This window comes from Falco rusticolus, chromosome 2, assembly GCF_015220075.1.
Source record: "Falco rusticolus isolate bFalRus1 chromosome 2, bFalRus1.pri, whole genome shotgun sequence".
NCBI classification, from domain to species: Eukaryota; Metazoa; Chordata; class Aves; order Falconiformes; family Falconidae; genus Falco; species Falco rusticolus.
In genome coordinates, this window is record NC_051188.1 from 58,543,218 (window position 1) to 58,568,906 (window position 25,689).

Sequence of the window (25,689 nt, forward strand, 5' to 3'; positions counted from 1 at the left end):
GTCCACCAAAAGGTTGTGATAATGAGTTTAACACAGGAAGTGATGTCTTTTTTTCTATGTTTGTGCTTTGCTTATAGCATGCAGAAATGTAATTTACAAATATTTTTTCCAGGACATTTATAAGCTGTATAATTTTTTGAGACACTTTTGAGCTGTAACAATCATTATTAAAACAGTTGTGGAAGATCTGCTGAGTCATTTTAAATGGGGTGCTTCCATCTTCACTTTTCTGATTTGGTAACTCTCTTTTCTCTTATCTAATTTTATTACTCATCCTAACTTAAATAGGAAGTCCTTTCCTTAAAAAACTCAGAGGAAAAAGAAACAGCCTTTTAGAACACTTCACTGCAGAATGGTGAAATTTTGAAGGGCATTTCTTACGAGCCAAGGTTTGAGATCAGAAACTGCCTTCCAGTTTTTCCATTACATTGACCTCCAAGTGAGAGAAAGTTTCAAGAACCTCACTTCTGCTCACTGATGCTGGCCTTTAATTTCTTTCTGGATCCATACACTTTCATACAACTAAATTTCTCACAAGGCAGTTGCTGACATGAGCAAAGAACCCAAAGGATTTGTAGGACTTGCTACAGAGAGAGACTAGGATCTCACAAGATATGAAATCAATTTAGCATAAAATTTTAAGCACACAGCATACTGACTAAATGATACGTTTTTTTATGAAACTCATGATTGTTAACAAATGAGACACCTAAATGAGAAATAAGCATAGTTCACTGTGATCAAAGTACTTAAACAAGTACGTTAAGACCTTTTTTCCCTCTTTCTTTTCTTGGCTATAGGTGGCCCCAGTCTGTTTATCACTGAGTCTTCACAGGTAAACCAACATAGCTGAACAACCACTAAAAGTGGCTAAGAGGGGAGTGTTTGTGAGATCAGGAGAAGAATAAATGGGGTAACTTTGATGGGCTGTAGCCATACGCAATTTGTCTTGATGAGATTGCCTTTCAGTCTACTGCCAACATTGCCTTTAGGGTCTGAGCTCTGTTTTTCAATTGCCAAGAAAAGATGGGAAGGGACTGCATGAGCTATTGCAAAACCAGTCCTCCACTGTCACACAGCTAACAATTTATTGGAATTGTTTTTATGAACCGATCAAGATCCACTTAAATTTAACTTTTCTGACTCAACTGTTCCTAATAGTTTGTCAGAGCAACTAGGGCATCCTACCTAAACCAAGATTCTCTGTGTGAGCAATTTCCACCTCTAGTCAATGGCAAGAAATAGGCACTTCTGTGATTCACAGTCTGTCTGACCTCTGTAGATGCCCAGTTTGTGAATCAATTTACCTTTTTTTTTTTATTTTTTTTCTGTTTGAGAATTACCTGTAAATAAGACAGCTTTCTCAAATTTTTTAATTTGTATTTATTTTTCATGTAACTGTAGCAAATAATTCTAATTCTGTAGGTTATTTATGTTGTATTATCAGTTGTATTGTTATTATCTTATTACATTAGCTCTTGCAAACATTTGTAAATTATACTTTTTTTAGACTGGCCATGTATGTTGCAGAGCCCCATTCTTCTGCTCTTTGTTTGGACTAATATATTTAGTTAAATTTGTACTATACTTGGAATGGTGAAATGTAAAATGGTTTCTGTAAACTAGTTTGTAATATCAGCATTCAAATTATATTTTAGAGGACTTTGTGTCAATAACCATATTTTCTAAAATATATATGGATGTAATGTGAGGCCTATGGGTCTTATGAATTAAGTTCCTTTTTTTTTTTTAATCTATACTTGCTGGCATAGTGGCACCAGTGAACGCTGAAACAGCTTGTGCAAACTTAGTGACCACAGGGCCCCAGTTAACATGGTATTGCACGAAGTTCCTACCTTGAGAATTTTAGTAAAGGTGACAGAGGTAGGGAAAAGTGGTGTTTTATATGACGGGAATGGCAATACTTTTGTTTCTACTGTGATTTTGTATTATTTCTGCTTTTTTGCTGTGTAATTCCTTAATATGTTTATTTATGGTTATTGTATGTTGTCATGCATTATGTTCCAAACTGCAAAATACTCAGGAGGTGGAGAAGGCTGTTTCTTGCTTTGCCTTGGCAACTGCATTCCAGGTCAGATAGATTGTCTGAGGGAAAAGGGATTCCGCTTTCACTGGGAGCAACAAAACAACCTTTTTCTGTTTGGAAGGGTGGGTCATGGTAAGAGGCAGCCACTGAAGTGAGGCATAACCTTACTCAAAAGACAAAGAAGCAAATGTGTGACCAGACCAGAGGTGACTGAAGAGAAATCTGTTTACAAACCCATTTTCATCTGTTGCGTTGCCGCCTGAGTGCTCTGGCTTTTCCTTATGTCAGAAAGGTTGCTCTTGTGGTTTATGTTGTGAGAAAAACCAGCTCTACGCTTCCAAAGTATGAGAGTCCTTGGGGTACTTACACTGAGGGAGAATCTCAGGCATACCGATCTTCTTAAACCACTTGCTGGTCTGACATGGTATAAACCCTATCTCAATTGTGACAAACCAGCAAGTGCCTTTATCATAACTCTTAATGTTCTTGCGAGATCTACTCTTTTCTAAGGCATCACCCACAAACCAAAGAAAAATGAGCCCTAAAAGCTTAGATTGGGTCAAAGTCCTGAAATAACAAGATATTATTATAGAGCTTCCTACAATTTTTCAAATGAATGAAATAACATGCAATGTAGTAATCAGTACCACTGGAAAAACATGCACTTCACAGTAAAATTATTGATATGCTATTATAATACCTATGGTTTAATAATGCCATGAATGTATTTCTCTGCAATTAGCTTGTCTGTTGTATAATTAATGTATCACTGTGGTAATTGCTTTCTAACTTGAGTCCTTTTTTCCTGACATCTGATCATAACATCTTCATGCAGCTGTTCCTCACCAATGTTTCCTTCCTTTGATTCCTGGCTCTTTCTCCAAGGCTATACTTATGAAATCTTAATCCTCAGGTGATAATTGTAGAAAAGGAATTAGAGGCTAGAGTGCAAAGGAACTTTGTGAACTTAGGCAAACACATTTTCAGGTCCTCAGTAGCCGTGCCCTGTTAATCTCAAGAAACGTGGCTGTGAAACGGGCTGAAAGCAGGCTTCATTCTGGAGAAGGTGACCAGGTTAAATTTTCTCTTTTCAGTAGGCAGAAGATGTAATTTCAAAAGCTGACTTCATACCTCTGTTGTATGAAGTCAGACGGACAACTCCGGGAGTGAATTTTACTTAGGAAAATATGGTGCTCTTTTTAAAAAACGAACCTCTTGAATGTTGTATCCATTTACAGCTAAGATTGGGCTTTTTGTTGATATAGATTGTTTCTGCATCTGTCTTTATTTGGGTGGGTGATCTTTAGATTTCAGCCTTCTCAAAAATACAGTATGTACCACTTCTGATGGACAAATGAAACTCTTTCCATAAACTGCAGTCATTAAGTACTGTCTTAAATGTTTACAGGCACATGTCAATGTGGCAGGTGTAAATGTGCAAACTCAGAAGGAAATGGACTGGTCTATGGTAAATTTTGTGAATGTGATGACAGAGAATGCATAGATGATGAGACAGAAGAGATTTGTACAGGTATGTATTTTAGCGAGTACAAGAAGAATGGTGAAGATTAATACAGGCTGTTATAAAATCATTTAATTGTGTGAACCTACAAATGCCTTTACCAAATGTATGACTTAAAATAAAAGTATATCTGCAAGAATTTAGTTTGCAAATTGTAAGTGGGAGTTTCAGATGCAAAAAAGAGCTAAGCAGGAGGGTAAAGAATGAAGAAATCCTGAGACAGGATTTTCTTTTGAAATAACAGCAAAGAGGATTATACAAGGTAATTCACTAAAGTAATTCATAGCTTAGTGTGTATGTCTTTGGTAGAATATAACAAATGTGAATGCTTTGTGGCACAGATGAGAGAAAGATGGAGGACATACATAAAAAAAACAAAAGAAAAATAGGTTGTTAAGAGTTTTGTCAGGGAAACAAATTAAAAAACAAGAATAAATGTAGGCATTATAAATGCTGTTGCCTATATTACTAGGGAGGCTTGTCCTTGAGCTGGAAGGTGCTACAAGTATTTTTCAAGCTATACAGATGCATACTATGTCTGTATACCTACAGGAGGGTTCAGAACTGCTCTTAGACTATTCATACTTTGATAATAGTCCTTGCTCTGTATGTGTGTATAGAGACAGTACTTATGTAAAATAGCTTCATCTGTCTTTATGCTTACACAGAAAACATCATAAATTATATTTAAGTGCCTTCAAAGGCAAAAAGAACTTTTGTTTGCATAGGATTAGGTAGAGATTTTAAATGACAGCAAACAGAATGGTCTTCTGAAGTCCAAATCCAGGAGTAGAGTACAATATTTCCAGTAACTGCCTAAAATAAAACGAGTGAAAGGCAATAATTTTATGTGTCAATGATTACATTTGTATTTGTTCCCTTGTAACCATGGTACCAAATAAGCTACCAAATATGATAAAAATTTACTATTTATTTAGTTCCAGTAAATTCTTCTTCTTTGTCATATTTCCCCCACCTGTTTTGCTGCTGGTTTATGTTGTTAGGTTTTTCTTAGCTTTTATTTCCTCTTGTTTCATCTAATATTGTTGTATTCTAGAACAGACCAGCTGCATCTCTGTAAAATACTAGTTTTATATGTATGCAGAAATCATAGTATGCTGATACAAAAGGACAAAAAATGTTGGTAGTTTTGAGTCTATAAGGTCTGTGATTCATCAGTATAAAAGCCCTGATACCTATGGAAGGTTTGGAGCCTTCTAAAGTAAATATCAGGTATAAACTAATGGTGCGCTTGACTTGGTTGGTTACGTTATTGTAAGCTGAAAAGTTAAAACACATAGGTTATGAATGTTAGATTTTGCTTTGCTTTCTAGTAAACTTCTGCAGTACATAACCACATGTTGAACCAGGCCTTGTGCAGAAAAAATGGGCAGCACATGAACTGAAGGTCAAAGGTACATAATTTCATCACAGGAAAAGCAGACCTCACATGCCTATCTGGTTATTGCTTCTCTCTCCCATCCCAATGTCTCTTTTAATACCCTCTATGCCATCTTTCCACAAGATTTCCACCACAGGAATCATTTAGCTTTATTTATGAAGTAATAAAGAAACAGTGTTCCAGCTTGGTTCTGCTTAGCTAGCAATGGGCCCCCAGATATTCTTCACAGATAGGGTGAACCTAATGTGTTGTGCTTTAACAGTTTGTGTAGCACCTACTTAGTTGCTACATACCCTTTATTGTCCTTGAAGGTATGGACAGGTCTTGAAGTTTGTAATTGTCTTCAAAGAAAGCCAACTATGGAGGATCAAACTAATGAAAAGACAAAAGCTATTTACACATGTTTCTAAAACCTGCAGCTGTGAGCTAGTATTTTATCCTGGAAAAGCACGCAATGCCATGCTGCAATATGGATAACATGCATTTTAATCTTTGCACAAGGGGACTGTATTTTTTTAGCAAATCGATTCTTAGGTAGGGCAGAGTTACAAAGGTGTATCAAGCTTTTTCAGCTTCCATTGGATTTTTATCAGTCAGTTGACTGCATCACTTTTTGTTTGAGGTTATGTAAACTTTGGAATCAAGTTGCAGCTTCTTTTTAATAAAGTATCGTGCTTCTAGCAAATTAAATTCTGATCCTGATCTTTCTTATCTAAAGCTTTTTTGCTTTAATGGAGTGATTCTGTCTTCAGTCAAAAATAAGAGGTAGAGGCAAATCTTATAATTGAATTCATACTTATTTCAGGACTATAGAAGTGTGAGTAAAGACTGAAGTAGTGATGTTTCGATCTGCAAAAACTGACAGTAGATCAAATTAATTTACTCCACCATTTTCCCCATTGTATCTTGTTCACTATTTAAGAACAACTTTTTGGTAATAAGCATTATTTTAGACTGTCTTTGTTGTTTAGTTATCTAAGTAAGATAGTATTTTTATCTTCTGTTATTTTTTTGACATGTAACCAAACGATTGTAATGAAAATTCCATGTGTAACTATAAAAACAGGAAAAAAAAATATTATTCCACAGGTTTAAATTTGAGGTCTTGATAGTTAAGGAACTCAGCTGACCAGACAGTGATAGAAAGGACCAGGTCTACTAAGCTTGACATACCTAGGGGTGGAAAAAGGACAAGATCCTGACTTGATCCTTCTAGTAAAGAATTAACTTATGGCTTTAAGATTAGTTGAGAGTTGCAGCTACTTAATTTAAATGCTTTGTATCATTGAAGCACATGGCAGTAGTACTGTAGTGGATCAAAATGTTCAGGAGCTGGTTTCATCAAGTCTCAGATGACCTGACTATCTTCTTGGGAGATGTGTGGTTTATTAAATTAGCATCTAAAAGGTTCATTTTACTAATTCTTATCTTTCATGAGCTGGCTTATCCATGTTCAAAAATCTTGTTAACAGGTAAAAAGGGAAGCCATATACAATGTAGACAATTTGTGATAAATCAAGGTCTCCCTTCTGGAATTATCTGAGTCGTCAAGAACGGACAATGCTTGGTTAGACATGCCAAGTATGGTAGGCAAGTGTGTCCTATCTTAACATTTAAAGCGGTGCTTAAATTTCAACATTTGCCTATAAAGTTTCAAAAATTAAGCTTACAAATATAAAAAATGTTGATGTTACTAGTGTTTATTGATGGGATTTAATCTGTGATTGAATGAGAACATGTTTGAAAATAGACTTGGGGAAAAGTATATTTCAGATATCCTTTGATATCTGGCATATATGGTCTGTAAATTGTTTCTATTCTAGTGCTAAAAGTTTTTAAAAGAAAAGATCAAAACAGTTAAATTGTTAATGCCTTTTAAAAACTTGTCTTTTTCTCACTGTATAAAATTTGTTTTGGCTTAAGGCCATGGAAAGTGTTACTGTGGAAACTGTTACTGTGAGGCTGGTTGGCATGGAGATAAATGTGAATTCCAGTGTGACATCACCCCCTGGGAGATCAAGAAAAGATGCACATCTCCAGATGGCAAAATCTGCAGCAACAGAGGTGTGTCATTTGCACGTTCCTTCTATGCATATTTATATAGCTTGCTTCTGGTTTACAATATGCATTTTCTGCAGTAGGACATAGATTGTGTTTGCTGACAGTTTCTTGTTTGTTCTCACTTATTTCAATTCTGAATATGTTTCCAAGTGAGTGGGTAGATACCTGTGTTTAGGTATAAATTTACAAAACTCCACACCTATTTTTGGATTAAGCTGACCCAAGTTGTTCTCATCCTTCAATTTTGTAGTAAGACTGAGCAGGATAATTTGTTAGTACATCTACTTTGGTGAGACCTATCCTGCAAAATAAAATGTTAGCAGATTTTTGACTTGGTATGTATCGGTGCTATAAGGCCAACAGGACTGTGTGTCAATTCACTCTTAAAGAAGACCAAGGACCCACAACTGAATAGGGAAAATGAAAACACAAGGCTTTTAGTTTTCACTGCAACCGGAAAAAAACCACTATGATGTGTTCGGTAACAATGCTATGGAATGAATACAGAGATGGAAGGGTGAACTTCACACAGTGTTTCTGACTACATGGGGTTTTATTTGCACAAAGTTACAAAATTTGAATTTTACCTTATACTTCTGCCTGGTTAGCCATTTTAGGAAAAAAGTAGTTCAAAATAAGGTTGCTTTTCACTAGCAGCTACATTTGGCTTCATTGTTAAATGAAAGAGTTAAAAAAACGTGTTATTCTTTTTTGGCAATAGTCCAGAATAATTACAGTTACAGATAAGCACAAGTCACACAGATACATCTCTTAAAAACATTTCAACTGACAAAACCTGCTATAGTGTGAACCTCTAATTATCCTGAGAGCAATTAGAAAACTCTCTTTCCTCAATTTAGAGGAAACTGAAAGATTTGCTCAAATACAGAGAACACGTAGGCTCATTTAGTCTTGGGACCTTAGCAGTAAAAAATTTTCTGTAATTCTGAAAATAATAAATATCAAAGTGGCTTCAGATCAGATGCTTTGTTTGCACTGAAAATTAATTTCTTGTCAAAGCAATTTTTTGTTCAAATTTGAAATTTTAATGGGCAAGTATTTCTCTAAATTTACATTGGTATTGGGGGAAATATAAGTTATAGCTGATATTCTGAATAGCTAAAACCTGCTATACAAAGGTATGTTCATAGGACACTTCTATATTTTCAGCCTTTCATATAGTTGTGATTTTATCCACATTAAATTTTTGTAGGATTTTACTATATATAGTTGCTTTTCAACACAGTAGTTCTACTCTCTTTAGTCCCATTTACCTAGTCTTCTGTGTTTATACATCTTGTGATATAGGTAGAGTTCATCTTGTCAGTCTTGAGCCTTCTAAAAATCAAATATCGAGGCTAACCTTGCTGTCCAGTCTTCTTCAGTGCTAAGATGGATAAACTGTGTGTATCTTTCCACCAGCTGTCTAGTCAATCAGCTGAGATCAGATGTGAACCTTTAGATTTTTTTACACTTTGGCAAGATGGTGTTTTGCATTCCAATATCCAGGGCAGCTGACCCAAATTCACTTTGAAGCTGTTTCTAGGAGGATTAATCACTCTCCAGAGGCATTTCCTAATTTTCTGGGGGGTTTTGCTTGTTTATTGTTGTTAGGTTTTCTTCTTCAGTAATGTCACTGAATTGTGAAAGTACCAAAAAATCAGGTGAAAATTTCTTTAGGGCTGTCTTGGTGGCTTTAGCACTAAACAGAGCAGCAACTCTTATCTATATGTGCTAATATCTATACATACTCTTTAGTCACCCTATCCTGTTATCTTGTTCAGTAATTTGAATAAGATGACAAAGGCTTTGGTGGAGTAGCAGAAGGTAAAGCTACTCTTCAGGAAATGAAGCACATGCACATCTGTAGGGTTAGGCTGCTTGTTTGTGTCTGTTGACATCTCAGAAAAAGTGGTGAGTGTATGGCCCTGAGGCATATTTGGATTTCTGAATAAGGAAATTGTCGTCTTTTCATTCTGACTTTTCCTAAGCGGGATGCATGTTCTCTGTATATCGGTAAGGTTGTGCCAAATTAGTCACTTTGTCATATTTCACATTTCCCTTCTTATTGTAGCCAACAGGATATGGTCCTGAATATTGGTCGTGTAGATCTGTCCTAATGTTCTGCTTCGGTAAATAATGACCTCCTAGACATTTTTAGCTGGATTAGAATTTGGATTCCCTTCTAGTTTAAATGTTTATGCTTTAACAATCATTAATTATCTACTGTGCCCAAGTCATTTAAACAGCATTGATTTTTATTGTCATTAGTGTCAGGGCAAATTACTTTTGATGTCAAAGACTTATGACTGTTCTGTGCACTACATTTTTCTGTTGATTCCTACAAGGCTCAACAGCTAAAAGAAACTTCAACAGGAAGCCAGCTTGTTTGTATAAAGTATTACTACTAACTAATCATAGAAGGTTTGAAATCATAGAAGATGAGCATATGCTCATGATTAACACTTGCAGCTTTGAAACTGCACTCTTGTGAAAGCAGAAAATTCACAAGTGTAAATTCCTGTAATCAAAGTACTATTACCCTAAATTGCTCAGTTAATCTTCTGTCTGTCTCCCTTTTCTCACCACCATGCCCCCCTTTCCTAGGCACATGTGTATGTGGGGAATGCACATGCCATGATGTGGATCCAACTGGTGACTGGGGAGATATTCATGGAGATACCTGTGAGTGTGATGAAAGAAACTGCAAAGCAGCATATGATAGATATTCTGATGACTTCTGTTCAGGTATGGTATATATATATAAAAGGAGCTTCTGTGTAGTTTTATATCAAAAACATCCAATTGGTCTGATCTTGCTCTTCCTTAATGCTCCAATTCTCATTTTCCTAGCTTAAAATATACCAAGCTTTAGCTAGTTTTTTGGGAGTGGACTTTTTAAATTTAAAGACATAATTCTGAAAAAAAAATGTTTTCAGTTCTAAAGCTTTCTTAAAACATGTCTCTTTTCTAAGCCTTTTAACAGAATTCTGTAAACATGAAATAATTTTAGGTGCCCATCTCCTTTCTAACACTCTTGTCTTCAGTATAACGTCACATGCATTGGAGAATGGTTGAAACTATGTGTGTGTATATATATATATATATCTCCATATATCCTTCCTTGTGGAAATTTCAAAATGTTAAATCAAATTTTATTTGCTATTTCATGTTATACAGCAGGGAGAGGGCAAGCAACAGGAAGAAATCTAAAGGAAAAGTGAATTCATTCATGAGTTAATGAAAAACAGTATCCTGAGAATAGTAGCTAACCTGAGAGCAAGTAGATCATCAATATGTGGAAAATATGAATGTGTGGCCCAGCTACATATCACTGACTGTACATCCTAGAAACATTCATCTTCCTTTTTTCTTCTACTTGTACTTCAGAACATTATATTCAAATTCGTTAAAATCCGTCCAGCTGTGCAAGGTTTGGAGTGTATTTAGATTGATGCTCCATATATAAACTAAGAAAAGCTGAGATTCTGAGTGAGACCTTGCATACAATTTTGTACAGTTACCAATAAAGATGCTAGTGCTTGGCAGGAGAGAAGGACTTTGATCAATACACAGCATGCAATTTGTACACACAGGAACTTTGCAAAAACAAATGAGGGTGGTTTCAAAGGAACTTGACAGATTACAGGTTGTCAGCTGTAATGCATCCTGTTGAAATCTGATCTGGCCTAACTAATAGGAACAATTCAGTCACATCAAGGAAAATAAATATATTCTCTTCCTATTACAAGAATAAGAGATCCCCCCTAGAAAGATCATAGGAGTTGTTGGTAAGAAGGAGAGAAAACTGAAACAAACATGATAGATAAAATTCCTAGCACATTTTTTGCCTGTGATAAAGGTGAAAGGTTTCTTAACTTGTGGTGGCTTTTTAAAATAAACATTGATGAATCACTAGCTAATAAAATGAGAGAGAGAAAAAAAAGCATTTCTAGAAACCTTCAGTGCATTCATTTGCTTGTTACTGTTTCAGCCACCTACAAATGTTTTGTATAGGTTTATCTAATTAATAAGCTGAAAGGATGTAGAACTGCAGTCATGAGAGCAGCAGGAGGATTGACTGGGATATTGTCAGTTTTTGAATATATTATTGCTGAGAATGTTTTTAGCACTCGGGGAGTGATCAAAATGTCAGCATCAGCTAAGGAATACAAAGCTAAAAAACCAACATGGTAAATGTGTTCTGTAGTTAAGGGTGAACACAAGTTTCAAACCAATTTAGATTACAGCAAACAGCTAATGCTGCACCACTGAAACAGGGCTTGAACTCCCTCCCTCCTTCCTGGACATTATTTCCATTGCCACTGCTGCTGCCCAGGGTGGTAATGGTTGTAAGAAAGTATGGACAGTTGCAAAGGAGTGGGAGGGAAGATATTGCCAGTTACCATTGGATTAAGGACTGGTACAGTGTTTTTATTACACAGATATGACTGTAAATGAGCAAACCTTATGAGCGATAGTAAAGGAGGTACTCACATGGCTTGCCTGATACAATTAAAACTTGAAGTGTAGGTTTGTTTTGCTATCTAATCAGCAAAAATTTTAGTACTACATCTTATTCTTATCCCTTTCCATTATGTTTTAGAACAGCCTAATTTAGCCTTAGCTGGCCATCCAAGTATGCATTCCTCAAAGAGATTGTGGAAAAAATCTATTTTCACATGAAGCAGTGTAATGTCTTGTAGTCCTGCTGTTTAGTCCTGTTTCAGAAATGGACAATGCATAAGTATTAATTTTAGTTTAGTGTGGTAGACAGAATTTGCAATTAAATCGAAGATTTATTAGCAGAATTGTAAAAGACAACTTTTTTTATTTGTTTATGAGAAATTTACTTAGTGCACAAAGTGTGCATGTGTTAGGTGCATTTGCAAAACATCCTCATTTTTCTCACAATTATTTGTAAATTGATTTAGGATGAATCCAAAAGGGATTAGTAAAGACAGGAAAAATAATCCATCTTTCTTAAAACCTACATCAAACAGAGCTGGTACAAAACTTTTCCTGTCTTGTTCTGCCTACCTAATAGGTAGAGACAGGAAATCATGTTGTCCTGAGGAGCAGATTGAAATGATAGGAAAACATGTTTACATGTAAATAATTTTATTATAACTGAATGAAATGCTACATTTAGTTCATAAATTACAAATGACAGTAATTGACAGCCCTGCTGTGAGGATTTAACATCACACAACAGCAGCTCCTTCCAAAAGCTTCATACAGTTTAGGGTGAATGTCAATCTGTAGTACCTCATATTGGCAACTGGATGCCTTCTTTTAACATCTGAAATGATGTTCAGTATGTTACTGAATGTTTTTCTTTCAGAGGTATTTACAACGTTAAAGTGATTCTCTTCCTTTAAAGAGAGAATAGCTTTCATGACTTGACATTGAAAGAAAAAAGGCTTTCATAAGAAAACTCCTCATTTACACATCTCATTAGCTCCTTTGCTGTGGCTTTAGCAAAGAAAATATTATATGAAAGAGCATCATCTACTTATAGGTATCTATTTGGATTAGGGAACATGTGTCCAATTCACAACCTGTCAGCAAGCACACATGAAATCAAGGGACAGAATCACAGAATGATTTTTGTTGGCAGGAACCTTTTAAGATCCATTTAGTTCCACCACCACCCCCTACCACGTGCAGGGACACATTCCACTAGACCAGGTTGCTCAAAGCCCCACCCAACCTGGCCTTGAACACTGCCAGGGACGGGGCATCCACAGCTTCTCTGGGCAACCTGTGCCAGTGCCTCACCATCCTCACAGTAGCGAAATTCTTCCTTAGATCTAACCTAAATCTAGTGTCTACACAAGAGGAAGACTTTATTGCTTCTCAAGAAAAATAAATAACAAATGTAAATAAAGCTTGTTCTTGTGAAATTAACAAGACTTGTATTCTAGCAACTACTCTGACAACTTGCAGAATGCTTGCTTCCTCCCTTTTTTCTCCTTTTGAACTGATAAATGCATATGTTTTAGAAATATAATATAAACCAGTCTTAAAATGCAAGTACGATTAGAAGGCAATATACAATCTGTGTTGCTATGGTTTTCAGGAAGAACCTGGATAGACAAGTGGACATCAGAGCACTGCATCCAGTGGATGCAAAAATTGTGAGAGAAGATCTAACCTGCTGTCAGAACTCATGAAAATAAATATTTGATTTTGTGGCAAGGAATGTTTTTGTTGATGCTTAAGCTTTCCTCATCCAGTGCAAGGAACATTTTGTACTGCCAGAATCCCACTGCTTTATGCAAAGAGCATTAGGCTCATGATGAAGGTGCTGGGCAATTAGCTTGGTTTTTCTTGGTCTGGATATGTTAGCACTCGTATAGAGGAAGTGGATTGGATGGCTTTCCTGGTTAAGTTCCCAGGAGGAATTTACCCCTAACTTCTTGGCTGTCACATTTTTTTAAAGAAACTTTTCAGAAAAAGCTTCTATGGAGTTCAGCTACTTTTCCTCACCTCAGCTTTCACAGTGAAAGTTGTATTTATGTTGCTATGTTCAGACATGGTCAGGAAAAGTCAAGTTAGCTAATGAGATACCAAAACCACATCCAGCTGCCCTGTTGAAATGGGAACTGATTATGTCCATTATTTTATTATTTGCACATCACCATTTAGTAGAAGGCACTGGTTTGAAACTTGAATTGTTCTGATATTGCTTTTCTTTAGTGTACGACATTGATTGCAAGTAGATGAAAGATGGTATCACTGTATTACTTACACGATATGCTGCAGCTGTGGTAGAAAAAGAACATTATAAAGGTAATTGAAATAATGCCTTATGAAGGCTCCACTTGTCCAGACAGTGGTGAAATGTGGATTTGTAACCTGTATTCCACCCTTCTGTGTGATGAGTGTGTGCCAAGTGGCAAAACATCCCTTAAGAAAAAAAAAATTAGAAATAAATATGGCTCAAACGGAATGATAGACCAGTGCTCTTTTCAGAAAAAGAGTAGATGTAGTGAATTGATTGTATTTTTTTCCAGTCTGATTATTTAATGAAACCACAACTTTGAAGTTCATGTAATCATGAGGTTTTAATACCTATCATCAATATGTAGACTAATCCTTAATTGTATTCATTGTAAAGGTCATGGACAGTGTAATTGTGGAAGGTGTGACTGTAAAGAAGGATGGACTGGGAAGAAATGTGAACATCCACTTTCTTGTCCGTTGTCTGTTGAGGAAAGTGCTAAGAAATGCCAAGGAAATTCTAATTTACCTTGCTCTGGAAGGGGTAAGCACATTTCCAGAAGAATTTTCATGCCCTTAAAATGTACTTTCATTAAAATATTTTTTACAGATGTCCAGCGTTATTAGTACTGAAAAATGTGAAATTTCTTGGCTTATTGTGCATGAATCATCCCTGCATAAAGTGTGAGTTATGAGGAGGGAAGAGAAGAATACAAAGGTCACCTATTGTTCCTTTCATCTACTGCTTTGTACTTTATTTTACATATCTCAGCGTTTGTTTTGGAAGTTTTTAAGGAAGCTTTGAAGATTGCTGCAGTTAAGCCTTTACTAAAGGTATATGCAAAATATGAATCTATTCTGTGCATTCTTTGACAAAACCAACATGGGATTTTCAGCTTGTGTAAAACATTGTGGCACCATTGTGGTAACAGCTGTTCAGATTTATGCTACTTAAGAACCTGCCCTGGAGTGCAGGACTGACTTCTAAAATGCACCTTTCTTCAATGTAGTTTGCTAGTTAGCCACAGGCTTTTCATTTGAAAGCATTTCTTTGTGAAATGCTTTGACTAAAAAACTAAGTCATACATACAATTGAAACACACGTTGCAAGCAAAAGGAAACTTTTCTCAGAAGGAAAAACACCTGCTAATTTTCCTCTGTCACTGTGTTAAATGTGGTTTTCTGCAGAGAGAAGAGAGAAAACTAAATATGAGATAGACTTTTGCTAGAAGTGGTAATCGAATTTTTTATGAGTTCTGCCCACTTAAGTATTTGCTGGGAAAGGTTTAAAGCTACTCTTGAATTATTGCATTTGACCCTAAATGTTATTTCATTCGCAATTTCTTCTTTCACTAATACTGTCTAACACAGTCAAAAATTGTATATTATCCACCCAAGTTAGCACTGTGGTAATTGTATTTTTCTCCCCTTTGTAAATGTGTAGCAGCTCATAACTTAGTAGATACAGCATTAGCAATATCTTAAAAGAACTATGCATTACAGATTGTTGCTTTCATTTTTATTAATTAAGTTAAAATTTTCCAGTGAATTACACTCTCTTGGTAAAAATTCTCAAAGGAATTTTTGGCTAAAAGTTAGGTGAAATGGCATCTGTAGACAATTAGCTGTATTTTATTGTTCATGACTGCAAGAATTATAACTAAAGGAGTGTTGGCATTTGATTTACTTATATTTTTTAATATGAACTCACACTTCTGTTGTCATTGGATGCTAAATGTCTCTTCTGTCATCTATGTCACAAGGAGTTGTGTGTGAAGCATTTGGAGTCAGTTCTATGATTTAATTGCATTGTGCACAATGGAATTCAAATGACAGAGAAAAAGAGACCGTCCTAAAACCAAATATAATCTGAATAAAAATACAGTCTGAAGTTATGGAACATTGTTTTATTTATATTTTGATTTTTGAAAGGTTTTGTTAATTATAGTGAGAAGAGTGAGTTTAAAAATTCTGCTGTTAATGGCAATAATTCTATCCTCTTGGCTTTCAGGAAAAAAACACCCAACCAACAACCAACCACTTGAATATTAATACTGAGAGTGTTCTCCTGTTGAGATTCTAGCAGTGAAATAAGTCTTTTTTAGGTGAATTAATTTAACTGAACGATCTGTTGGTCAAAATCTTCAAATAAAGTACAAGCATTATCTGTTGGAACAAAAGGCTTGGTCGATAGTGGTTTTCACTGGACTTCCAAACAAGAAAAGGTCACCAAGGTTTATGAGGAGTGCAAATGGCACAGACGTGGATCTAGGACATAGTGTGATAGCTACTGTAGTGAAGGAACAAGAGATTCTGCATTCTGTGCTTGAGAAAACATTCCTATGAAAACAGTTGTTTTAAAATGGAATGTGGTATCTTTTCTAGTTCTATGCAGTTTTGTTTAGGAAATTGGGAGAGAGAAAGAGAAAAGATACTTTAATCTAATAATCTGTAATTTACTGGGTAGTGTATTTTTTTACCCTGGACTCCCTGGATTTCCCTTTCTTCCATCCTATTTTGTATATAATAAAAAATGTGAGAAAGTTCCTGTACTGCTGAAGTGATGTAGGTGTTTAGTTACTATGAAAAATTGTCATTGAACTTGCACAGTTAAATCCTTTGGTCCCATTTGAAAAATCCTACTACTTGTCATTATAGCTTGTCACAGGCAGAAGTGTTACACAAGCAGATGACAAAACAAATGCAACTTCTTTCAAATCTTCTGGGGTTGGAAAGGCCAGGGACTTGTACCATCAGCTCAATTTTTTCTGAAATCCACAAGGAGGATTAAGTGACAAGGAATGGAAAGTTCCAGAAGAAATTTGAGCATTATTATTTTGTTAACCTTCTTGTAAGATTTTTCTCCTGGCTATCACACAAGGGCAGAAAGTCCTTGTACAGGTCAATAATGCACTGTACTTCTGAAGAAGTTGAATACTTAATGTCCTTATTTAATGGTATCTTAGCAAGGCAGTTCATGTATGAAATAGGATGCAGAGCAGAGAGCCCAGGAATGCATGACTTTGACTCTGCCATGTACTGAGTTTCCTTGAAGAATGCTTTCTGTTCCTCTGTACCTTTTGTTTCTAAGTTGGTCTACAACAGTGTATGACAGCTAACCCACTCTTTAGTAATCACTTTTATGGTCTCGGATAAACACATTAAAGGACAAAGCATTTTTAGGATTTTTTAATGGCATATAGATAACCAAAATGTATAGGGAGAAAAAGAACTGTTAAAATTCAGTGTCTTTCAATAGTCTCTGTATAAATGCTGACATACACTCAGATTTTTCAAGTGAAGGAGTTTGAAACTTCAGTTGTGATACTGTGTTCCCAAGATTAACAAAAATTATATTTCCGATACTGTGTTCCCAAGATTAACAAAATTATATTTCCTCAATTATATTTTGTTGTTGAACTGTTGTGTGGTTTCAAAACGTGATAATACTTCACTTAAACAGTAGTAAAAGAAAATCCATCCTGCCTGAGGAAGCATTGAAGGAATAATCCTTCAAAACTTTGGCTGGCCATTTTAAGTTATTTTTGTATTTTGCAAAACTTCCTGATATCAAAGACTATAAAACTCCCAATGACTCATCTTCAGTCTTTAAAATATCCAATAACAATTACAGAAGGCAAACAAAAAAACCAAAAATAAAACCAAAAAAACCCCAATAAAAAACCAACCAGCTCAAAAGAACTACCCAAACCAGGCCATCAAATACTCTAAACTCCTTATTAAAAAAAAATGTTGGGATTTGTATTTTTTTGTCAGATTTGGAATGATGGGGGACTACATTTTAAAAAAAAATGGATCCTTTCTGTCACTTCACAGAATTGTATAATATTAGCAGAAGAATCATGGCAAAATGGTACTCTTCAAAAATTTTCAGTCTGTATGTGGGACCAAAAGCTTCCATCTTTGAACTTAATTTTGGTAAGGTGCTGCTTTTATACGTTATGGTTAGTTTCTACAGGTAATGATGAATGAGAAAGAAGAGAATGTTAACCTAATTTTACTTTTTTTAATCATTCAACGGCACAATATGTTTGTAATATTAAATTTTCATATAAAGTACTGGGGGTTTATATACATTTACCTGAATTTTTATTAGGTACCTTTAAGGCAAATTGTTACTACATAAGCAGAAACAGAGAAAGCATCAGCAGTGCAAACTAACAGAATTGTCACATGCTACTCATTTTGAGAATCCAAGGCTCCCTTAGCTATGTCACGTAACCTTAGCAAGAGCAAAAAGATATAAGAAAAGTAACAGTAAAAGAAAGCTTTTTTAAATGATGTGTTTAATGTATCGAGAGTGTGTAAAAGTTGTATCAAAATTTTTAGAGAGTTAAAAGGATGTTATGAAGAACGTGACCTAATTAGATAATCAGTATCTAGAAAGTGCTATAGATTACTATTTCTCAATCTGCATTTTGCTCTCCTGAGAGCAGATGAAGCAGTGAACTTTTATTCCATAGTGTAATTCCCTTCTTGATTTTCCTCAGTCACTTACAGGAGTAACAAGCTGTTTCATGGGTGCTGGTTGGCATGTGGAGAGAGCGAAGTTGCTGACAAAAATATATTTCACCATGGTCTTCTATTTCTTAGCTGCTTCAGTAGGTGAAGGAGAGAGGAGGCTTTATATTGACATGTTGAGCAGTAAGTGGGAATGTCTACATTCTCAAATGATGTTATAAAGGCAGAGGAAATATAAATTCTCTGTTACATCAAGCAGGCTGTCTTTACGTTCGGTAGTTCCTGTTATATAAAATGCGAGAGAAGGATTGGATGAAAACTTTGAGAATTAAAATGCATTATGGCTAGGTATTTTCCAGAAGTTACTTTCCCTACAAAAGCATGTTGAGGATGAGGAAAGTTTCTAGCCAGTTTCATTCATATAAAGTGAATAATTCCTTCTACACTTCTGTTCCTGAGAGGTTTTTTTTACTTGCTGCGTGACTTTTCACTATAGATGTAATGATTTCACAGGGAAAATCTGTCCCTTTTAAGAACACACTGTACAAGACCAGTGTCAGAGATAAAGGAAAAGACACACCAAAAAATCCTTATGGTAAGAAATAAAGAGATGTCAGGATTAAGGGACAAGACAAACCACTTTCCTCTTTAAAATGCACATATCTTAAGTTTCCCCTAAGGACAAAAAGCAGATTTCAAAATAATTATAATCAAAAAACATTCAGGAAGAGAACTGAAAATAAAGAGTAGGTTTTGAGAATAATAAATGAGAGCTTTTTAAAAAATTATCTTGTTCTCATCACGTACTGGTAGTGAAGGCAGCCATCCCATGGCAGTGATCCAAAGACAGATAAATGACAAATTTTCTTATTGGTAATGTCTTTACCATTTTAATCTATTTTCTGTAATTACTTTCATTTATTTGTCATATAGAGAATGAAACTGCTTATCTGTGAAATTCCCCCTTTCACTTGTGCTCTAGCATTGGCTATCTGAAATATGAAGAGAGTTTTTGATTCTGAACTGCAAACATTTTTGTTGTTTTTGCAAACTCGCTCAAGTCCCATTTTCAAAATATTCAATGAATTAAAAAGTTGTATGGCATTTTAAACTTTACTGACATTGCTACTTTACAGTAATTTTGCTGTTTCTTCTCTATTTAAAATTATCAGATGTTGACTGACTTAGTGGAAGAGCAGCAGTGGTCCATGCTTTATTAAAGAGTCCCTGTGGTGAACTGAGACAATGAATCAATCCCTTGTGTTCAGTGCTTGATTCTGTAATGCATATTGCTAGTCTGCAGGATACCATGTCCCAGAGCCTGAAAACAAAGCTTAGGGACAAGGGTCAACGATGACTCCAAAGAGCAGAGCCACTGGCCAGTGGCTACTGTAAAGCCCTAATCTTTTTTGGGGTATCTTGGCTGTACTAATGTATAACATACACTTTATGCTTCTCTGAAGCAGTAAATCAAAGCCTTGGCTGATACATGAAATGCTGTAATTTCCTGTTGATACAACACACCATGACATGTAGAAGGAAAGAGAAACACACAGGGAATAAATCACGTCTGCGTACCAACAAGAGTGGCTGGAAACTAGAAAAAAAGATATGTGGTAAATAGGTGTCTAAAAGCAGGTGTGAATATGCAATTTTCTTCTGACCTTTTGAAGCTTTATATGACTGGTCAGAAATATGACATAAAATATTTGGCTTGTAAATAATTTCTGGGGTTAGATTGTTAACTACTATAGCTTCATATAAACCTTTGGATGACATCATTTCAGTATATTGTCAATATTTTAAAATCTATACAAACTGTAATGCCAATCTGATCATCTCACCAATAGGTAAGTCTCTACAGGTTGGTATCTTGCCTTAGGAGGGCAGAAGGGCTGCTGGTGGTGTGTGCCAGATCGCGAGAACTAGTTCTGTGCTGTTACCACCAGAGCTTTATTTGCTGTTTTCCTGGTTTCAGCTGGGATACAGGTAATTTTCTTCCTAGTAGTTTGTACAATGCTGTGTTTTGGATTTAGTATGAGAACACACTAATGTTTTAGTCCTTGCTAAGTAGTGTTTATACAAAATCAAGGACTTTTCAGCTTCTCAGGCCCTGCCAGAGAAGAGGCCGGAGGGGCATGAGGAGCTGGAGGGGACACAGTCAGGACAGCTGACCCAAACTGGGAAAAGGGATATTCCATACCGTATGGCATCAGGCTCAGTATATAAACTGAGGGGAGTTGGCCAGGAGTGCAGGGTCGTTACTTGGGGACTGGCTGGATGTTGGTCAGTGGGTCATGGGCCATTGTATTGTGCATCACTTGGTTTGGTCTTTTTTTTCCCCTTTGAGTTTTAGTTCTCTTTCTCATTTTGTGAACTCCCTTTTCATTACAAGTATTAGTATTACGTTTTTCTTTATTTCTATTATTAAACTTTTCCTACCTCAACCCACACATTTTACCTTTTTCCAATTGTCCTCCCCATCCCACTGGGGTGGCTGGGAGTGGGGGAGCACCTGGATTGTACTTAGTTGCTGGCTGGGGTTAAACCAGGACAACTATTGTTTGTTGTATGTCCTCACAGTTCTGATTTTTTTTTGTTCTAAGTGCAATTATTAATTAAGGACTTTGGGGTCCCCCTCTAGCATGATATAGTCAAAACCAATCAACCAAAAACCCTTCCTATTTCTATTAGGTACCTATAAAAACCCACATTTATTCTAAAGCCTATTTCTTGCTGACTTAGTGAAGGAAGATGATAGTAGAAGTTGCCATTTGAATAATTCACTATACTTTATATTTGATAGGATGGGATTAGAGCAGAAAAGTGTAAACAATCCTAAGGTAAAATCTAGGTTACTATCCCTGCTACCAGCTCTTTATTGCACTGTCTTATGCAAATTGCACTGTTTAATTGAAGTGTAAATTACTCCAATGTACATCATCTCTGAATCTGGCCTGCTGTTTTCATTCATTTTGCATGACCCTTGCATTCTGAAGGAGGTCTTAATTAAAGTACTATAGTAGACAGCCTGGCAGCAAGTAATGTTATTAGCTGGTGTAACAAGAACAGAACATAAATGCAAGTCATGCGTCACATTTCTAGCTTTCACCTCATCAACTTTGAGACTAGAGGTTTGTTATACACGCATGTGCTTCAAGCAGAGGGGCACTCACTATACTATACTTTAATGCCAAAAGAGCTGGCATAACAGTATTTGTTGTACAGTTTGGTATACCCTTATATGCTGGACTGTCACTCTGAACTCCGCTTGTAGCCTGTTGAAGTCTAACAGAAAAAAATACAGATAAATAGTTGCATCAGACTCCTCATGACTTGTCTATCAATAGTTTAGATCACTGATTTTAAACTGCTTCTCTGATTCAGGCTCTGCATGAGCCTTTCTCTCTGTTAATTGAAGCAGGATCCTTCAGAAGCCGCCTTTTGTTAGGAAAGCCAGTTTGGAACTGCGGAGAGTATTTCACCTTTTTCCATTTCTGACTTTTTAAAATGTATTTATCCTTTTTGTATCAGAAACCCAACACTTCAGTATTTCTCTGTGGAGAAAGCCACTATTTTTCAGTGACTCCTCTTACAGCACTCCTGGCTCTTCTTTTTGCCTTTTACTTTTGTCTTCTTGGGGAGACAGAAAATACGAACAGAGGCACCAAGGAAGGACTCGAAATTAAGAGAACATTTCATTTCTGTACTGAACCCATACTTGCAATGCTTATAACTCAGTCATAAATAAATGGTTGAGAAAGTACTTTGTTTCTGCATAAGTGCTTTTTTAATCTGTTCTGATAGAAGCAGGATGTGTCGGAAGTTGTTTCTGAGATGTAGGTGATATTGTAAGAGTGAAGTAGTTCAGAAAAAATTCTGTAATAGAATTTGTGAATGTTCTGAAGTTTCACACTTGTTTTCACAGTGAGAAGTTTGAGAAGAGGTAAAGAACAGAAGTAAAATATCTTGTTTAGGATGATACTTGGGAACTAGGGCTGTGGACTTAAATTCCAGTAGGAAGTCCAAAGGAAACTAAACCATGGCACCAATGGCTGGCAGAGTAACAACCATGGATGCCACTTCACAATGAGAATAACTTGACATGCTTTTTTTCAGTATAGCATTTTTGCTTCAACTATCTCTTATTTTCAGCAGTAAGAAAGGCAGTGTAGGGCAAAAGAAATTCTGATGTTTAAATGGATATGCAAGAGGCAAGCACAATTATTTATATATATTTATGTAATTATTCATATATGATTATTTATTATGACTGTGGTAGGTGTCTGCTACAGACTACCTGCTCAAGAAAGGATGTAAATGAAGCCTTCTTTAGACAGTTGAAGGAAACCTCAAGATTGGAGGCCTTGCTAATCACAGGCAATTTCAGTTACTTTTATATCTGCTGGAAGATCAGGATAGCTCAATGCAAGTAATCCAGCAGATTTTTCCCACATCTCTCCCTGAACCTCAAGGCAGGGACTGAAGGAATAAAATCCCTCCCATTGTAGGAGAAAATCAGGTTCAAGATCCCCTGAGGAACCTGAACATCTGTAAGTCACATGGGACCTGATGAGATCCATCCTAGTGTCCTGAGGGAAACTGGCAGATGTAGTTACTAAGCCACTGCCATTCGTATTTGAAAGGTCATGGCAGTCAGGGGAAGCCCCCAGTGACTGGAAGAAGGAAAATGTCACACTCATTTTTAAAAAGGGTAAAAAGGAGGACCATGGGAAGTACTGACTAGTCAGCCTCACCTCTGTGCCTGGCAAGATCATGTAACAGATCTTCTTGGAAGATATGCCAAAGCACATGGACGACTGGAAGGTTAGAGAGATAGCCAACACAGCTTCACAAAGGGCAAACCATGCCTGAGTAACCAATTGGCCTTCTATGGTGGAGTGACTGCATTAGCAGACAAGGGAAGAGCTATGGGTGTCAACTACCTGGACTTCTGTAAGGTCTTTGATATGGTCCCCCCCAAAGATTCTTGCCACTAAATTGGAGAGAGATGGGTTTGGATTGCCTGTTAGATGCATGAGGAATTGGCTGGATGGCCATGTCCAAAGAGAGTTAGTCAATGGCTCAATATCCAAGTTCAAACTAGTAATGAGTGGTGTCCCTCGGGCGTCTGTACTGGGACCAATACTATTTAATGTCTTCATCAATGATGTATGTGGTGGGATTGAATACACCCTCAGCAAGTTTGCAGGTGATACTGAGTGGTACAGTTGATATGCTTGAGGGAGGAGATATCATCCAGAATGATCTTGACGTGCTTGAGGAGCAGGCCCACTCAAAATGTTCAGGCAAAGCTTGTCTTAAGTGGATACTTTCAAGTGTTACGTTTTGCAGCAGGCTGGCAATTTTGGAACATTCCCTGTAGTGGATTGCTGTAATGACCATAATTTCTACTACCTGATCAAAGAATGGACCGACACTCATTTGTGCTAGAGTTCCTCTGAATTTTTCGTCTTGTCTCTCTTTCATTGGATTGGATAGGGAGCTGCATACAGACCTGCAACACATCAACACCTTTGATGGATGGTATGTGCTTGTAGAGTCTATAAAGCAAATGCATTGTTGTCAACGCTAGATGGAGAAGCTGCATACACTTAAGCAGTAAATCCTGATAGTCAGAGGTCTGCGGTAAAATTTCTTTCGTTTCTGCTGAAGGATGCCCAACAAACATTAAATATACTTGCTGTTTTGAGATACCAAAATAATTTGTAAGGAGGTAGAATGTAAGCTATTTGTTCCAGTCAGAGAAGATACAACCAATTAAAATTAATAATAATTTAAAAAGTAGATTAGATTTTTGCTACTCCATGTTGTCAACCTATTTTGGTTCACTTAAATTGTTTGACCTGAAGTCAGAATTTATCAATGTCTTGAGTACTGGCAGAGATATGGAAATAATTCACTCTGCCAAAAAAATTATTCACTGAAATCTGCATTGTATGAAGGAATGTTTATGCATACATACAGCATGAGAGAGAGATGCAGGCTCATTTTACATTTGTGGAAGCATAGTAGCTATTTAAAACAAAAATACCTTTAAGTACCTTTTCTATCATAACTTCGGTATATCAAGTATTTGTAGTTTGATCATAGTAACAGGAGACATTCCAGAAGAATCTCTGGTGGGAAAAATGAAGCAACTGAGGTGTGTATACATGTTTATGTGTGAAAATTGATTAGATTTCGCAGCTTGTTGACTAGAACAAATACCTGATACAAAGCTTTGACTTTGTACATTGTAGCAAAAAGTGAGATGAAGGTCTGTATTGTCCGAAATTTTCACTCGTCCCCATAATAAATGTATATATATTGTAACATTACTGCATGAGTCAGCTTGTATTTGGAAATACAGAACTGACTGGTGTATGCACAACAGAGCATTTTTTTTTACCTGTACAGCTCCCTACAAGTCATGCTAAATGTACACTAGCTATTGTAAACAAAATAGAATATTCTGGGTGAGGTTCATCTCTTGAATTTATCTAGACATTAAAATGTGAGATACTTCAGCCTTTGGTTTCAGTGGATTGATAGTACCTCTAAATCAGGCAATTCGCCCATTTCTTCTATATTTCTATGTTACTGTAAGATGAGTTGTCATCATTCATAATTTCCCTACTGTCCTTAGAGAAAATGACTATCAGGCTAATCTTTAGGTGCCTGCATTTGGGTTCTGTGAATCTCACCAGTTTATGAAAATATTTACCCAAACTGTAACGTTTTACTGCATTGCAAATAAAATAAATAGAAGTCTGCACGGACTGGAGCAAAGAACCTCTTCTGTTGCTATGCAGGTATGAGTCCTTTTTCTGAATATCTTGTAGTTTATGGAGTATTTTGAGCTGCCTTAGTAGTGACAGCTAGACTAGTAAATTCAGTAGAGCTGTGGATCATCCCCAGGTGCTGCAGCTTGCTTGCCTGTAATGTCAGATTGTTAGAACAGTCACTGGCACACTTTTGCCCTGTGCCAGCTAGTATTCTTTCCAAACAATTCCTGCTTATAGTTCAAGAATTAGCGTGGGCTAGTGACTGGTCCCAGTAGGCAGTCTGAATGAGGCCACCTTCACCAAAGACAGCTTGTTAGTACGGATGCCAGTTCTTCCGTGCCAGTTGGCTTCAGTGCTGGGGAACCATCCCAATCCCATGTAATTAACTGGTAAAGAGACATCTATCAAACACGGTACTGTTATTATACTAATGAAGATCGACCTTCTTTCCGCGCTGTGGTTGGTGAGGTGTCTGTGTAGCCCACAGGAAAAGATGAAAGAAAAGAGTTTCCAGCACACCTTGCCAAGGACCCATTGCCTGCTCTGAAGCTGTTACCCGCTCTGTGCCTTCTCCCAGACAGCAGCCGGTGTAAAACAAATGGATCAGTTCTGTCCCAAAATTGATTTTGTAAGGTGTGACAGAAGATTAATAGATTTCCGG

The 25,689-nt window shown here is 36.5% G+C and overlaps 1 protein-coding gene across 1 annotated transcript in view; it reads left to right on the forward strand.

Annotated features, from left to right (window-relative positions):
* Window positions 1-25,689, forward strand: part of ITGBL1 (integrin subunit beta like 1) — a 143,116-nt gene that overhangs the window by 62,441 nt on the left and 54,986 nt on the right. Inside the window, exons 4-7 of the mRNA XM_037378052.1 lie at window positions 3,456-3,578; window positions 6,895-7,035; window positions 9,640-9,780; window positions 14,156-14,302. Of these exons, the coding sequence (XP_037233949.1) occupies window positions 3,456-3,578; window positions 6,895-7,035; window positions 9,640-9,780; window positions 14,156-14,302 (552 nt within the window). The remainder of the gene's footprint in view (window positions 1-3,455; window positions 3,579-6,894; window positions 7,036-9,639; window positions 9,781-14,155; window positions 14,303-25,689) is intronic.